Genomic DNA, 18,842 nt, shown 5'->3' with positions numbered 1-18,842 from the left:
TGTTGATCATTGCTAGACAACCATTTTCAGGTCTTGCCATAGATTTTCAAGTAGATTTAAGTCAAAACTGTAACTTGGCCACTCAGGAACATTCACTGTCTTCTTGGTAAGCAATTCAAGTGTAGATTTAGCCGTGATTTAGGTTATTGTCATGCTCAAAGGTTAATTAATCTCCCAGTGTCTGGTGGAAAGCAGACTGAACCAGGCTTTCCTCTAGGATTTTGCCTGTGCTAAGCTCCATTCCATTTCTTTTTTTTCCTTCTGAAAACTCCCCAGTCCTTAACGATTACAAGCATACCCATAACATGATGCAGCCACCATTATGCTTGAAAATATGGGGAGTAGTTACTGAGTTACTGAGTGGTACTCAGTAATGTGTTTTATTGAATTTGCCTGAAACATAACACTTTGTAATCAGGACAAAAAGTTTATTGCTTTGCCACAATTTTTTGCAGTATTACTTTAGTGCCTTGTTGCAAAGAGAATTAAAGTTTTGGAATATTTTTATTCTGTACATGCTTCCTTCTTTTCACTGTCAATTAGTTTAGCATTATGGAGTAACTACAACTTTGACGATCCATCCTCAGTTTTCTCCTATCAAGGCCATTAAACTCTGTAACTGTTTTAAAGTCACCATTGGCCTCATGGTGAAATCCCTGAGATGTTTCCTTCCTTTACAGTGACTGAGTTATGAAGGACACCTCTATCTTTGTAGTGATTGGGTGTATTGATACACCATCCGAAGTGTAATTAATAACATCACCATGTTCAAAGAGATATTCAATGTCTGCTTTTTGATTTTTACCGATCTACCAATAGGTGCCCTTCTTTGTGAGGCATTGGAAACCCTCTCTGGTCTTTGTGGTTGAATCTGTGTTGGAAATTCACTGCTCGACTGAGGGACCTTACAAATAATTGTATGTGTGGGGTACAGAGATGAGGTAGTCATTCAAAAATCATGTTAAACACTATTATTGCACACCAAGTGCCGAGTCCATGCATCTTATTATGTGACTTGTTAAAAACATTTTTTCTCCTGACCTTATTTAGGCTTGTCATTACAAAGTGGTTGAATACTTAACTCAAAACATTTCAGCTTTTCAATTTTCATTAATTTGTCATATTTTTGTAAAAACAAAAAACATTATTCCATTTTGACATTATAGGGAATTATGTGTGTAGGCCAGTGACAAACAAATCTGAATTTAATTCATTTTTAATTCAGGCTGTAACACAACAAAATGTGGAAAAAGTCAAGGGGTTTGAATACTTTCTGTAGGCACTGTATAGTTTAATCAACACCCTTCTGACTTCACAGCTGGGTTCCTGCTTGTATCACAGCCACTCAGAGTGCACACACACACACACACACACACACACACCACTGGGGCTGATCTTCATAATACAGAACATGTATTGTCTTGAGCCTGGTTGAGAGGACAGGTTGCAGCCCAGCAGTAGAGACACACATCCCAGCCAAACAACCAATAGGAACCCTCCACACCATTACACACTATTAGATCACCTATGGAGGAGAGAGACAGAGAGAGACAGAGACAGGAGAGAGACAGGAGATAGAGACAGGAGATAGAGACAGGAGATAGAGACAGGAGACAGAGACAGGAGATAGAGACAGAGACAGAGACAGAGGGACAGACTGAGAGAGGGAGGGAGACAGAGAGAGAGAGAGAGAGAGAGAGAGGGAAAGAGAGATAGGGAGAGGAAAATAGAGATAAAGAGGGTTGAGATAGAGAGAGTAAGACAGAAAATGGTGAAGAAAGGGGATATCAACAAATGGAGAGCGAGCAAGGGAGAAAATAAGTGCAAGAGCAGAGAGGGCGATAGAGAAGACCTCTGAAGTGCTATCTATTTGCCTGCTGTTGAGGTAACTCTAATGAGTGGTGGCCACATCATCTGCTCCTGATGAGAACTTCACTGAGAAAAACTAACTTTCAAAATCACCAGACCTGGCAAACAATAAACATAACCCAATCTTGCAACCCCACAGTTTATGGACCAGGACACCATAATGTGTAAGAACACAAAAAATACTAAACACGGGAACATGATGTATTCTTTAAATATATTCTTACTTATCCAAGCTAGTCATATTAAAATGAAATATATTCTTTAACAACAGAGACTAGAGAGAGAGAGAGAGAGAGAGAGGGAGAGAGGGCGAGAGAGAGAAGTGGAAGATAAAATGAAAGGCAGAGAGAGTATATGTGTCTGACAGGAAGGGCAACAGGGGTTTCGTGATTTGACGTTTTGCCCTCGAGGGCGCTGGTGGGTCGTGAGTCAGATTCAGGGAGAGTGTGTAGAGTCTATTACCTAGTGTATTGGGTGCAGTGGCGTGTGAATGAGCAGGGAGTGAGTGCACACTTTGACAAGCCCTCTGAGTCTGAGAGGAGACAGCCACTCAAAGAACTTAACTGAAGCACGAGAGAAAGTAAAAAAGAGGGCGAGAGAGAAATGGAGAGAGGGAGAGAGAGAGGGAGAAATGTTGCTCCAGACAACCATCCAAGCACAGAGCAATACAAAAGTACTTTCTCAAACCTCACACACACTTACACAAACACACGCACGCACAAAGCATGAACACACGTACGCACGCACACACACACATAGAAAACCCATCAGAACCAGAAACCCATTTAAAGCTGTCATCCCCCAGGCCAATAATGCCTCATATCAACAGCCTCCACCTCTCAACATCACCCATTGCCATTAGCTGCTAGGAGTGCAGGAGAGGGAGTAGAAGGAGCTCAAACACCCATCATGTGCCTCAAAGCCATTGTCTGGGTTTGTAAGACATGTAGGATTTTTCTTCCATTAAGCTACGACTTTCTCTATTCTGTCCATGTCACTTCCCCCCTCCAGGCCTATACAAGACCTATACAACCACACATGTACACATACAAAAGTCACTCCACCCTTTCACCCCTTCCTGCATTACACCAGTGCCAAAAGTGGAATATTTCTCAAAGGCTAAGCTACATCAGTTATGACACCACACACGTGGAGTCAAACTACTGTAGAGTCATACTGAGTCCAACTGGCTGTAGTCTTTATCTACTATGAGTTAACCTTTTACTGCAGTGGGTTAAATCAGGGTCACACGGAGTGTTTCTTGGTAGTCAAGAGTATACAGCTCACACACATGGTTTTGGGCTTTAAAAAAAGACACCTGTTTCATTTCAGATATAGATTTGAAATGTATTACATTTTGAGTTTGCATCCCAATATTACACTTTATATGCATCACAGAAGACTGAAATATAACAAAGCCGTTTGACATAGAAACACAAAAGTTTATTAATTATGAAATTAATTAAGGATATGTACTCCAGTTGCTAAACAAAGACTGCCACCAAACAAGCAGTACACACTCACAATCTCTCGCATACACACATACTCCTCCTTACCACTCCAAGTGTAGAGAAAAATAACCAGATATAGCCAGTCGTGTACTACTTATGTCGTTTTTTGGGGTATCTGTACTTTACTATTTATATTTTTACTGTGCTACATACATTCCAAAAATACATAGATACTTTTTACTCCCATACATTTTCCCTGACACCCAAAAGTACTCGTTACATTTCGAATGCTCAGGCAGGACAGCGATATGGTCCAATTCACGCACCTATAAATATAACACGTTGTCATCCCTACTGTCTCTGATCTGGCGGACACAATAAATACAAATACGGCATTTGTAAGTCATGTCTGAGGGTTGAAGTGTGCTCCTGATTGTCGTTTGCTTAATATAAGGAATTTGATGTATAGCATTTACTTTTACTCAAGCATGGCGATGTCATACCTTTTCCACCACTGTGCTTAAGTACATTTAAAAACAGATACTTTTAGCCATTTACTCAAATAGTAGTTTACTGGGTGAATTTTACTTTTACTTGAGTCATTTTCTATTAAGGTGTCCTTACTTTTACTAAATTGTGACAATTGAGTGCTTTTTCCATCACCGGAAATATCTGTGGTTCAATGTCTAGGCACTGAGAGAAGTGCTAGTCCGATTTATTAACTGTCAAACTGGGTGTCAGGAGGATTCTGTATCTTCTTGGTGTAGTTAAACATTGGCTTGGCTGTTCATTGAGTAATATCTCAGGTCAGAATTAGACACAAGAGCACTTTACCTGATTACTTTTATCTCGCTGAGTAGATCAGGTCCTTGGGTATGACACTGTGACTTCAACACACACACTCATATACTATAAATGTTTATACATTTTTATTTAACCTTTTTTTTAAACTAGACATACACACACAAGCTATTAATCTACGTAACAAAATATCCTTGTTCTCCCCTTAAATTTGCACCCATAGATTCAGACTGTAATAAAAACAGGGACTGAGAGAAAGAAAAATATTCTACAGATAAGCAGTAATCAATTGGCTAAGAGGAGTGGAGTGTACAACTAGAACAAACAGGTTAAATAAGAGTTTGGCTGACAGAGAGAGTAGCCTGTTCCTTTGGCTGTTAGCGTTCCCGGCCAGCTTGTCTGATTAGTCTGAGTGAAAGGATAGGATGGGAGGGAGGAGGCCAGGTGGGTTTCTCAGATCTAAAATCTTGATTGATGGCCTCATTTTATATTTACCAATGGCTGAGAGGAGGAGAGTCAGGAGAGACTGTTTATGAAATGGCACCATAGACTGTTAGGGCTGTGAAAGGTATTTGGACAGATAAAAAAATTTTTTGCACAAACCTGCGGTACCAAAGTCATGAGGTCAAATGTAACCTAGTTCAGCCAGAGGGTAAAACACTATGGGCAATTTCACGGAAACGGAATTGCGCGGAGATTGTTCACTTAGAATGTATGCCAAACAAATAACATTCATCAAAGTTTAGCAAACCATACAACTCTATGCACAAGGACCGCTTTTAACAAATTACACAGACTAGCATCACCACCCTGGACGGTTCCGACCTAGAATATGTGGACAACTATAAATACCTAGGTGTCTGGCTAGACTGTAAACTCTCCTTCCAGACTCATATTAAACATCTCCAATCCAAAATCAAATCTAGAATCAGCTTTCCATTTCGCAACAAAGCCTCCATCACTCACACCGCCAAACTTACCCTAGTAAAACGGACTATCCTACCGATCCTCGACTTCGGCGATGTCATCTACAAAATAGCTTCCAACACTCTACTTAGCAAACTGGATGCAGTCTATCACAGTGCCATCCGTTTTGTTACCAAATCACCTTATTCCACCCACCACTGCGACCTGTATGCTCTAGTCGGCTGGTCCTCGCTACATATTCGTCGCCAGACCCACTGGCTCCAGGTCATCTATAAGTCTATGCTAGGTAAAGCTCCGCATTATCTCAGTTCACTGGTCACGATTTCAACACCCACCCGTAGCACACGTTCCAGCAGGTATATCTCACTGACCATCCCCAAAGCCAACACCCCATTTGGCCACCTTTCCTTCCAGTTCTCTGCTGCCAGTGACTGGAACGAATTGCAAAAATTGCTGAAGTTGGAGACTTTTATTTCCCTCACCAACTTTAAACTATCTGAGCAGCTAACCGATCGCTGCAGCTGTACATAGTCCATCTGTAAATAGCCCACCCAATCTACCTACCTCATCCACATACTGTTTTTATTTTATTTACTTTTCTGCTCTTTTGCACACCAGTATCTCTACTTGCACATCATCATCTGCTCATTTATCACTCCAGTGTTAATCTGCTAAATTGTAATTATTCGCTCCTATGGCCTATTTATTGCCTACCTCCTCATGCCTTTTGCACACACTGTATATAGACTTTCTTTTCTCTACTGTGTCATTGACTTGTTTGTGTTATTGGCTTGTTTATTGTTAACTCTAAGTGTAACTCTGTTGTTGTCTGTGTCACACTTCTTTGCTTTATCTTGGCCAGGTCGCAGTTGCAAATGAGAACTTGTTCTCAACTAGCCTACCTGGTTAAATAAAGGTGAAAAAAAAGTTTGGTAACAGAATTTAGGTAAAATGTGATCACATTTTCCAAAAACTCTGTTAAATATCTGCTCCAAATTAAAATTCTGAGATGTCTGCAGAAAGAATGGGGTGTCAGCTAGGACATGACACTTTGAGGTTAAAAAAATCTGTTTTGGTTATTGAACTACAGTAAGTGAAGTGGATTATAATATCCTCCTTTGCATATTTGGGTATTATTCTACACACTGGCTTTTATTTTAATGAGCTCTGCCACTAAACAAGACCAAATTTGAACCAATCATAGATGTCTATTCATAAGTTTGGACATCAAAGTACAGCACAGTAGAGCACAGTAGGGCTCAGTAAAGTCAGTCAAGTAGAGTACGTTACAGTACAGTAAAGTATAGTACAGTACAGTACATTATAGTGTACTCAACTCTAGTGTGCGCTACTGTGTACTGTACTGAACTGTACTCCACTCTATTCTACTCTACTGTACAATACATGACTGTACTGTACTGTACTGAACCATACACTATGTTTATTTACTGTACTGTACTGTACTCTACTCTACTGTGCTCTACTGGATTATAATGTACTGCACTGTACTGAACTATACTCTGCTTTTCTTTACTGTACTGTACTGTGCTCTACTGGACCGGACCAAATCTGAACAAATCATGAACGTCTATGTTTGGGCCAAATGAAGGCCGGTCCAGACATCTGTGGATGTTGAAATCAAGGCTGGTCCAGACCAGACCAAAGAACTGTGACCAAAAATATGCCAGTGGAAGGGAGGACAGTAGCATGTGATCCAGCTGTGGTTTGTAACTACTATGATATCCTATTGAAGCCAAATTCCATCACCGATTTGATTTTTTGAGTTTCGACTTTTAATCACTTAATAATTCATAAGCAAAATGTATATTAGTAAAAATACGATAACTAATTGATTGGTCTCCCTGTGTTGATATTACATGCAACATGCAACAATTTCAAAGATTTTACTGAGTTACAGTTCATATAAGGAAATCAGTCAATTGAAATAAATTCATTAGGCCCTAATCTATGGATTTCACATGACTGGGAATACAGAATATGTTGGTCACAGATACCTAAAAGAAAAAAGTAGGAGCGTGGCTCAGAAAACCAGTCAGTATCTGATGTGACCACCATTTGCCGCATGCAGCGTGACACATCTCTTTCACATAGAGTTGATCAGGTCGTTGATTGTGGCCTGTGGAATGTTGTTCCACTCCTCTTCAATGGCTGAGCGAAGTTGCTGAATATTGGAGAGAGTTGGAACACGCTGTCATACACGTCAATCCAGAGCACATCCCAAACATGCTCAATAGGTGACTTGTCTGGTGAATATGCAGACCATGGAAGAACTGGGAGATTTTCAGCTTCCAGGAATTGTGTACAGATCCTTGCGACACGGGGAAACATGAGGTGGATGAATATCAGTGGGCCTCAGGATTTCGTCACAGTATCTCTGTGCATTCAAATTGCTTTGATAAAATGCAACTGTGTTCCTTGTCCGTAGCTTCTGCCTACCCATACCATAATCACACTGCCACCATGAGGCACTCTGTTCACAAAGTTGACATCAGCAAACCACTCAACCACACAACGCCATACACGCTGTGTGCCATCTGCCCGGTATAGAAAACAGGATTCATCCATGAAGAGCACACTTCTCCAGTGTGCCAGTGGCCATTGAAGGTGAAAATGTGTCCACTGAAGTCGGTTAAGACACCGAACTGCAGTCAGGTCAAGGCCCTGGTGAGGACAACGAGCATGCAGATGAGCGTCACTTAGACGGTTTCTGTGGCTACTTTGTAATTTCATAGTTTTGATGTCTTCACTATTATTCTACAATGTAGAAAATAGTACAAATAAAGAAGAATCCTTGAATGAGTAGGTGTGTCCAAACTTTTGACTGGTACTGTACATATTACCTCAATAACCTCAACTAACCTATACCCCCACGCATTGACTCGGTACAGGTACCCCCTGTATATAGCCTCATTGTTTTTATTTTGTTGTTCTTCATATTTTTTACTTTAGTTAATTTAGTAAATATTTTTCTTAACTCTTATTTTTCTTAAAAATGCATTGTTGGTTAAGAGCTTGTAAGTAAGCATTTTACAGTAAGGTTGTATTCGGCGCATGTGACAAATAAAAATTAAAAATAAATTATTTTGAGTTCGGTTTGTTGTTTTGAAAAGTTTGTTGTTTTGAAAGTGTATTGGAAAGTTTCTTAGTAGCTAGCTAACTTTTTAGTTTGGATCCCGCCACACAGTTGGCATCAGTTGTTGGGATTGCTAGTCTCTGTCCAGTGATCCTGCCGACCAAGGCCAAGTCTGAGAAGCTATTTGGTGTAGCAGCTAGCCTAGCTGCTAGCTAGCCACCTAGCTGTTAGCTAGCTGTCTATCGAGCTAGCAAGGTTTTCTTGAGAGCTTGAACGCAGCCCGGAACGCGGTTAGCCATTGTGGTTGGGACAGTGGATTGTTTCAGGTCTGTGGCTGTCTAGATCCCTGCCATTTGTTGTTTTCAATCTTCCTTGTGACCTGCCCTGTCTGGAACTGCGTGGAGTAACAGCGTAACCTACGTTGCTAAGCTACCATTACAAAGACTAAAGCCAGCGGGAGTACCATTGAAGGCAGTGGTGTCTCTATCACACGCAAAGGATTTTTTAAATGAACAAAAATAGTTGTACAAGCAGTTGTTACAACAACAAGCAAATAGCTTCAAGTATTTGTCCAAATACTGGTGGATTCAACTAATAAAATAATGGACAACCTGACCAGAGAGGTCTAGGACCTGAAGAACAATTTGCAGTTCTCCCAGGGTCACCTCGATGAGTTGAAACAGGAGTATGGCGAGATGACAGAAATCTGTAAGTCCTGAATGCCAAGCGTCATGTTTGGAGGAAACCTGGCACCATTCCTACAGTGAAAGCATGGTGGTGGCAGCATCATGCTGTGGGGATGTTTTTTGGTGGCAGGGACTGGAAGACTAGTCAGGATCGAGGGAAAGATGAACAGAGCAAAGTACAGAGAGATCTTTGATGAAAACCTGCTCCAGAGCCCTCAGGACCTCAGACTGGGGCAAAGGTTCACCTTCCAACAGGACAACGACCCTAAGCACACAGCCAAGACAACTCAGGAGTGGCTTCAGGACAAGTCTCTGAATGTCCTTGAGTGGCCCAGTCAGAGTCCGGACTTGAACCTGATCGACAGTCTTTGGAGAAACCTGAAAATAGCTGTGCAGCGACGCTCTCCATCCAAAATGACAGAACATGAGAGTTTTTGCAGAGAAGAATGGGAGAAACTCCCCAAATACAGGTGTGCCAAGCTTGTAGCATCATACCCAAGAAGACTGGAAGCTGTAATCGCTGCCAAAGGTGCTTCAACAAAGTACTGAGTAAAGGGACTGAATACTTATGTACAATGTAATATTTCCGTTGTTGTTTTTTATACAAAAAGCTGTTTTTGCTTTGTCATTTTAGAGTATTGTGTATAGATTGATAAGGGGGAAAAAAACAATTTGATCAATTTTAGAATAAGGCTGTAATGTAACAAAATGTGGAAAAAGTCAAGGGGTCTGAATACTTTCCGAATACACTGGATCTTCCTCAATGAGGACTATCCTGAAGCTGTGCGCCAGAAGAGGAAAGAACTTATCCCAGACATGAAAGCTGCGTGGGGACATACATCCGCTATGACAGGCTCATTGTCCACCCTCCCAGAAGCCTGGAAGGGATAAGAGAGCCAAGCCTATGGGTTCGTAACTTCAATCCCGCATGAACACACACACCCCAATTGATTAAAGGACTGCTGGATGTATATGTTTTTCTCTTGCTTTGTTTGCTCGTTTCCATATTATGTCTGTCTCTGATAAGCTACCCAGGAAAGGGCTGAAAATATCCCATATTAATATAAGTAGCCTTAGAAATAAGGTTAATGAAATCAATAACTTGCTAATCAGATAACATTCATATGTTAATCATTTTTGAGACTCACTTGATTATGCAGCAGTAGCAATACAAGGATAAAACATCTATAGAAGAGACACAAATGCTTATGGGGGAGGTGTTGCTGTATATATTCAGAGCCATATCCCTGTAATGCTTAGAGAAGATCTTATGTGTTGTGGTTGCAGGTTCACTTGGTACAAAAGCCTTTTTTGGGGGGGTGTTGCTATAGGCCACCAAGTGCTAACAGTCAGTATCTAAATAATATGTGTGAAATGCTTGATAGTGTATGTGATGTAAACAGAGGTCTACTTTCTTGAGGACCTGAATATTGGCTGGTTTTCGTCAAGCTGTCCGCTCAAGAAGAAGCTCCAAAAAACTTTGGAGTACTTTAAATGAAATTATGAGCAGAAAGACAAATTCAACTCCATCTTTCATCGAATCAGATGGCTTATTCATCACAAAACCATTTGATGTTGCCAATTATTTTAATGATTACTTCATTGGCAAAGTTGGCAGATTAGGCAGGAAATGCCAACAACGAACAGTGAGCAATCGTTTTCATGCATAGAAAAACAAATAATGAAAGAAAAGCAATGCAAGTGTGAATTTTGTAAAGTTAGTGTGGGAGAGGTGGAAAAATGATTGTTAACGATCAATAATGACAAACCTCCTGGCGTTGACAACTTAGATGGAAAGCTACTGAGTATGTTAGCTGACACTATAGCCACTCCTATCTGTCATATCTTCCATCTGACCCTAGAGGAAAGTATTTGTACCCAGGCCTGGAGGGAAGCCAAAGTAATTCCGCTACCCAAAAGCAGCCTTTACACACACATGATAACATATGCACTATATACACACGTACACATGGATTTTATATTGTAGATATGTGGTAGTGGAGTAGGGGCCTGAGGGCACACACTTAGTGCGTTGTGAAATCTGTTATGAATGTATTGTGTTTTTAAAAATGTATAACTGAATGAATTTTGCCGGACCCCCGGAAGAGTAGCTGCTGCTTTGGCAGCAGCTAATAGGGATCCATAATAAATACAAATACAAATACCGGTTCTAACAGCAGACCTATATAAGCTTGCTGCCAGGTCTTAGCAAACTTTTGGGGGAAAAATAGTGTTTGACTAAATACAATGCTATTTCTCTGTAAACAAATGAACAACAGACTTTCAGCATGGTTATGGAGAAGGGCAACCAAAATGTACTGCACTGACACAAATTACTGATGATTGGTTGAAAGAAATTGATAATAAGAAGATTGTGGAAGCTGTACTGTTAGATTTCAGTGCAGCCTTTGATATTATTGACCATAACATGTTGTTGAAAAAATGTATTTGTTATGGCTTTTCAACCTCTGCCATATCATGGATTCAGAGCTGTCTATCTAATAGGACTCAAAGGGTTTTCTTTAATGGAAGCTTCTTTAATGTCAAACATCTAACGTGTGGTGTACCGCAGGGCAGATCTGAACAAGTTGAGGAGACTAAATTACTTGGCATTACCTTAGATTGTAAACTGTCACGGTCAAAACATATATATTCAATGGTTGACTCCAAAAAGCAAGTTCTGCAGATTCTAGTTTTGACTTATCTTGATTATTGTTGAGTCGCGTGGTCAAGTGTTGCAAGGAAAGACCCAGTTAAACTGCAGCAGGCCCAGAACAGATCAGCACATCTTGCTCGTCATTGTAATCAGAGGGCTGATAATTTAGACACTACCGGTCTAAAGTTTTAGAACACGTACTCATTCAAGGGTTTTTCTTTATTTTTACTATTTTGTACATTGTAGAATAATAGTGAAGACATCAAAACTATGAAATAACACCTATGGAATCATGTAGTAAACAAAAAAGTGTTAAACAAATGCAAATAAATGTTATATTTGAGATTCTTCAAATAGCCACCCTTTGCCTTGATGACAGCTTTGCACACTCTTGGCATTCTCTCAACCAGCTTCATCTGGAATGCTTTTCCAACAGTCTTGCATGAGTTCCCTCATATGCTAAGCATTTATTGGCTGCTTTTCCTTCACTCTGTGGTCCGACTCATCCCAAACCATCTCAGTTTGGTTGAGGTCGGGGATTGTGGAGGCCAGGTCATCTGATGCAGCACTTCATCAGTCTCCTTCTTGGTTAAATAGCCCTTACACAGCCTGGTGGTGTGTTGGGTCATTGTCCTGTTGAAAAACAAATGATAGTGGGACTAAGCCCAAACCAGATGGGATGGTGTATCGCTGAAGAATGCTGTGGTAGCCATGCTGGTAAAGTGTGCCTTGAATTCTAAATAGACAGTGTCACCAGCAAAGCACCCCCACACCATAACATCTCCTCCTCCATGCTTTACAGTAGGAAATACACATGCGGCGATCATCCGTTCACACACCCCGCATCTCACAAAGACGTGGCGGTTGGTATCAAAAATCGCCAATTTGGACTGCAGATCAAAGAACAAATTTCCACCGGTCTAATGTCCATTGCTCTTGTTTCTTGGCCCAAGCAAGTCTCTTCTTATTGGTGTCCTTTAGTAGTGGATTCTTTACAGCAATTTGACCATGAAGGCCTGATTCACACAGTCTCCTCTGACCAGTTGATGTTGAGATATGTCTGTTACTTGAACTCCGTGAAGCATTTATTTGGGCTGCAATTTCTGTGGCTTGTTACTCTGAAGAACTTATCCTCTGCAGCAGAGGTAACTCTGGGTCTTCCATTCCTGTGACGTTCCTCATCATAGCTCTTGATGGTTTTTTTCGACTGCACTTGAAGAAACTTTCAAAGTTCTTGAAATTTTCCGCATTGACTGACCTTCATGTCTTAAAGTAATGATGGACTGTTGTTTCTCTTTGCTTACTTGAGCTGTTCTTGGCATAAAATGGACTTGTCTTTTACCAAATAGGGCTATCTAATGTATACCACCCCTAAAAGAAATTCCACAAATTAACTTTTAAGAAGGCAGACCTGTTAAGTGAAATGCATTCCAGCTGACTACCACTTGAAGCTGGTTGAGAGAATGGCAAGAGTGTGCAAAGCTGTCATCAAGGCAAAGGGTGGCTATTTGAAGAATCTCAAATATAAAATATATTTTGATTTGTTTAACAATGTGTTAACAATGTGTTATTTTATAGTTTGGTGTCTTCACTATGATTCTATAATGTAGAAAATAGTACAAATAAAGAAAATCGTTGAATGAGTAGGTGTTCTAAAACTTTTGACTGGTAGTGTAAATACTATGCATGCCAGTCTCTCTTGGCTAAGAGTTGAGGAGAAACTGACTGCATCATTTCTTATTTTTATAAGGAACATTGTGTTGAAAATCCCAAATTGTTTGCCTAGTCAACTTACACACAGCTCTGACGCACACACTTACCCCACCAGAAATTCCATCAGGGGTCTTTTCACAGTCCCCGAATCCAGAACAAATTCAAAAAAGCATACAGTATTATATAGAGCAATTATTGCATGGAACTCCGTTCCATCTCTTATTGCTCAAATAAACAGCAAACCTGCTTTCATAAAGCCTATTTAACCTAGATAGTTTGTGTGTCTGTATTGATATGTATGCTACATGTGCCTTTAAAAAAAATACATGTGTTGGATATGTGTTGTGTGAGAAAACTGCACATTTTAAAGTGACTTTTTAATTGTCCCCCAGCACAAGGTGCACCTGTGTAATGACCATGCTGTTTAATCAGCTTCTTGATATGCCACAACTGTCAAGTGAATGGATTATCTTGGCAAAGAAGAAATGCCCACTAACGGGGATGTAAACTAATTTGTGCACAACATTGGAGAAAAATAAGCTTTTTGTGCATATGGAACATTTCTGGGATCTTTTATTTCAGCTCATGAAACATGGGGCCAACACTTTACATGTTGTGTTTATATTTTTTGTTCGGTACACTTCACCAGTATCCCTCACAGGAATGGAGGTTTCTGTGATGAAGGCTACTAGGCTAATACCAGTGATGTATGCAGTATATATACTAGATTACTTTTAGGGGGTGATTTGTTGAAGCTCCTGTGCCTCCATCTTAGCACTACTCCTCTAATGTAAAAAACAAACATTTTTATGCATTTATTAATGTATCTACATTAGTTATTACATATACCTTAATGCCCACTTTTAAACTATATTATGTGAGTTAAACATAAAACATTTTTTTTTAATTTACAACAACAAAACATGTAATTTTGTAAATACATGTAAATTTGTCCTTGAAACACTTAATTGAAACACTGTAGAATTCCACCCATTACTATGGAGGACTGCTCCTACTGTGGAGTGCCAATATGGCCGACCGCTGGCTTCAAAGCCTCTCAATAGCCAATAGATAGCATCAGCAGAACAGGTTAATATACACCATTGTCTACCTATTAGTAGTAGTAGCCGTCTTAGCTATTCCAACCTAATTTTAGAGACATTCTGCTGTTCAGTCCACAGTGTTTAGGTTTCTATATTTGATCCTAATTCAATGCTTGTTTTTGTCTTCCTTCAGAGAGCGACGTGGTGGTTTTGGGTGGTTTACTTAAAATGCATTCCAGTTCAATTGTAGGGTTATTGGTTTGAATTGCACAGTGTGGAGTCATTTTCAGAAGACACACCCCATAATAATGACTGTGTCTGCTGCCTAAAAAGAACAGGGCTGCATAGTGGGAACTAAATGCTGTGGTTTGCTAATCGGACAGATGGAGCTGCAACAGATGCTTTCTTGTCATCTCAGTTAAACTGCACAATAACATGAATGATCTGTCTATCATAGCATAATGCAAGAGGTGAACATTTTAGCATTCACCAGTCCTTATAACTAACTGAGTTGTTACTGTCTGCCACTAAGGGGGAAAACTGAGGAGTGTTTGTTCTGTGGTGTTCTCTCATATAACCAGGCAGTACTGCTCTGCACTATTAGAAGGGTATAGCACGTTACCACTGTCAGTTACAGATAGGATCATTAGATAATTTCATAATCATCCATTTGAAATCATATTGATTAGATTCTAAATCATATTAAGTAGAACATTAAAAAAATGATAAAGCCAGTAGGCTACTAGTTTAAACAGTCTCACTATTTTGTTATGCGCTCTACAGGCAGCCCAAGCCAATCCCATCTTTAGTGAAATGAACACACTGCATGTGAAACTGATATTAATAACCAGGACTAGCATATTTGATATTTTATTGTGAATGAACACAATACAACATGACAGTTCTACTCAATGACATGGAAGCGCTCGATTCTTGCACGGCTACTAACCAATGAAACACCATCAGCACATCATTTACAAACCCTGGCTGTCAAGTGAAAGTGACATGATCGGGAAAAACAATGTTACTTTCTTCTACAGGCTGATGCTCCATCCACGCCGATTCTCTATCAAGTAAAAGCATTAAACCGTGTATCACAAAAAATGTAAAACCATATATATTGGCATAGATGGTGTCTGAACAAAGGATTACAAAACTTACCTGCTAGAATCGCCTTCCCTGGGTGAGTTAATTTGGCTTTCCCCCCAGGCGCCGCCGCCGCCAGGCACCGTGGTCGGTGAAAGGGACTGATTAATTTCCTGTTTCCTTCCATTGTAAAGAATAAATTTAACAAATATCTATCTAGCTATAAAACTAAGTCTACAAAACTGTTATTTTGTCCTAAAAAAACTAGTTGATGGTTATTATAACGTTCAATGCATGCACACCAAGACTAAGGACTGATCAATTTTGCTGTGATGCTGTCTGACCAGTGATGCTGAGTGTAGCCTTCAGACCTCCGCTGTATGTGGACAGTAGGCTACTACACAGTTGGCAGTCGTGCTAGGAGAGAACGCGTATATATCATGTAGCCGAGGGAGGAGAGACGGGGCAGTTCGGTAACACACCAGTAGGGCGGGTCTGTCTCATCTTTTCACGCGCAAACCTCGCTATGAGGTGGAGCGCTACATTAGCATAACATACTGTAAATTCCCTAGTTCAGCAAACAAACGCAGATATGTCAATTAAAGTATCAACCCCATTAGACAGCATGATGTTATTAACCACTTAAACTCTGCTGCCAAGCTGTTGAGAGAGAGAGAGAGAGAGAGAGAGAAGTGATCAAGGCCGTACAAAGTTGATTCAGACCCAAAACACCATCAATCAAGTGCTGTGCCCCAGTGACATCCATCTATCCCTATATGCTACATCCACGAGAAGGATGCAACCAAAACAATATTGAGACAGGTGTATTTGCCTTGCTATGAATAGAAAAATCATATCAAAACCACAACAAACATTTTATTTTGTTCCTAACCTCATTTACAAATTAGACCTTTGCTTACATGAACAAATAATTTAACATAATCACATTTTTTCCAGTTTTTTCTATTCTGATAATGGAGATGAACAGATACTACTTTGAATTGATGTAGCCTGTACACAAGGCCACATGTGTACAAAACCCCTACTATGACAGGTGGACACACAGAATGTTTGATCCGTATCTCCATCGGATGCTGTTCCCAAGATGAGGTTGAAGTGCAGCAGTACATATCTACCCCCACTGATCCAGGGTCAGTTTTGCTCCTCAGCTCCAACTGGTTTCCCTCAGGACTGTGGCATCAGAAGTTAGAGCCCAACACTCTCTCCATTATAGAAATATATGGCTTATTGCAAATGCAAAGTTAAAAACATTGCCTGACGTTTTGGTCAGAGACCGTCATCAGCCAGACCATGAGGAGAGTCATAACTGTGGCAGAGGACTGGTCCTGGAACAGTGCTTAGTAGAGAGTGAACGCTTTCCTTTGAGTAGTCTGGCCTGGTCATAGACATACAGTGGGGTCCGAAATTGACACCATTGATAAACATTAGCAATAATGACTGTATAAAATAAATAATTCTAATACTGAGCTATATTGTACGCTCCAAAAATTGGGAAATTATATTATTTTATACTAATACAATTGCTTAGAGAAAGAGATTTTGTTGAACAAGTTATATTTCTATTTCTCAAAAAGGTAGGGATCAAAATGATTGACACCTTTAAAGATGCTTATAAATAAACTAGTCAAAAGTCAAGTATTTGGCCCCATATTCCTAGCACACAATGACTACATCAATCTTGCGACTCTACAAACTTGTTGGATGCATTTGCAGTTTGTTTTATTTGGGTTTCAGATAATTTTGTGCCCAATAGAAATGAATGGTACATAATGAATTGTCATTTTTATTGTAAACAAAAATAAAACATGTTTCTAAACGCGTGTACATTAATGTGGATGCTACCATGATTACGGATAATCCAGAATGAATCGTGAATAATGAGTGAGAAAGTTGCAGAGGGTAAAATATCATATCCCCAAGACATGCTAACCTCCCATTATTGGTAATGGTGAGAGGTTAGTATGTCTTGGGGTATGATCTTTAACCATCTGTAAACTTTTTCACTCATCATTATTCATGATTCATTCAGGATATATCTGTAATCATGGTACAGTAGCATCCACATTAAATGTACAAATGTTTAGAAACATATTCTATTCTTATTTATAATAAAAGTGATTCCAAAATGACACAATAATACATGATTTACTATTCATTTCTATTGGGCACAAAATAATCTGAAACACAGCCAAAACGAACAAATGCATCCAACAAGTTTGTAGAGTCAAAAGATTGATGTAGTCATTGTGTGCTAGGAATATGGGGCCAAATACTAAACTTTTGACTACTTTATTTATAAGAATCTTTAGGGGTGTCAATAATTCTGACCCCTCCCTTTTTGAGAAAAAATGTATTACTTGTTAAACTAATTCTTTCTCTGAGCAAATGTATTAGTATAAAATAATATCATTCACATTTTGTTGAGCATACAATATACAGTGGGGCAAAAAAGTATTTAGTCAGCCACCAATTGTGCAAGTTCTCCCACTTAAAAAGACGAGAGAGGCCTGTAATTTTCATCATAGGTACACTTCAACTATGACAGACAAAATAAGAAGAAAAATCCAGAAAATCACATTGTAGGATTTTTTATGAATTTATTTGCAAATTATGGTGGAAAATAAGTATTTTGTCACCTACAAACAAGCAAGATTTCTGGCTCTCACAGACCTGTAACTTCTTCTTTAAGAGGCTCCTCTGTCCTCCACTCGTTACCTGTATTAATGGCACCTGTTTGAACTTGTTATCAGTATAAAAGACACCTGTCCACAACCTCAAACAGTCACACTCCAAACTCCACTATGGCCAAGACCAAAGAGCTGTCAAAGGACACTAGAAACAAAATTGTAGACCTGCACCAGGCTGGGAAGACTGAATCTGCAATAGGTAAGCAGCTTGGTTTGAAGAAATCAACTGTGGGAGCAATTATTAGGAAATGGAAGACATACAAGACCACTGATAATCTCCCTCGATCTGGGGCTACACGCAAGATCTCACCCCGTGGGGTCAAAATGATCACAAGAACGGTGAGCAAAAATCCCAGAACCACACGGGGGGACCTAGTGAATGACCTGCAGAGAGCTGGGACCAAAGTAACAAAGCCTACCATCAGTAACACACTACGCCGCCAGGGACTCAAATCCTGCAGTGCCAGACGTGTCCCCCTGCTTAAGCCAGTACATGTCCAGGCCCATCTGAAGTTTGCTAGAGAGCATTTGGATTATCCAGAAGAAGATTGGGAGAATGTCATATGGTCAGATGAAACCAAAATATAACTTTTTGGTAAAAACTCAACTCGTCGTGTTTGGAGGACAAAGAATGCTGAGTTACATCCAAAGAACACCATACCTACTGTGAAGCATGGGGGTGGAAACATCATGCTGTGGGGCTGCAAAGGGACCAGGATGACTAATCCGTGTAAAGGAAAGAATGAATGGGGCCATGTATCGTGAGAGTTTAAGTGAAAACCTCCTTCCATCAGCAAGGGCATTGAAG

General features: G+C 40.0%; 1 protein-coding gene across 1 annotated transcript in view; it reads right to left on the bottom strand.

Moving 5' to 3' along the window:
* LOC112248610 (tricarboxylate transport protein B, mitochondrial-like) overlaps window positions 1-15,879 on the bottom strand; it is a 31,953-nt gene extending 16,074 nt beyond the window's left edge. Inside the window, exon 1 of the mRNA XM_024417773.2 lies at window positions 15,402-15,879. Coding sequence (XP_024273541.1) covers window positions 15,402-15,513 — 112 coding nt within the window. The 5' untranslated portion in view covers window positions 15,514-15,879. The remainder of the gene's footprint in view (window positions 1-15,401) is intronic.
* Window positions 15,880-18,842: the final 2,963 nt, after the last annotated feature.

This window comes from Oncorhynchus tshawytscha, linkage group LG04 (assembly GCF_018296145.1).
Source record: "Oncorhynchus tshawytscha isolate Ot180627B linkage group LG04, Otsh_v2.0, whole genome shotgun sequence".
NCBI classification, from domain to species: domain Eukaryota; kingdom Metazoa; phylum Chordata; class Actinopteri; order Salmoniformes; family Salmonidae; genus Oncorhynchus; species Oncorhynchus tshawytscha.
The sequence above is the reverse complement of the archived record's forward strand: the minus strand, read 5'-3'. Positions and strand labels throughout refer to the sequence as shown.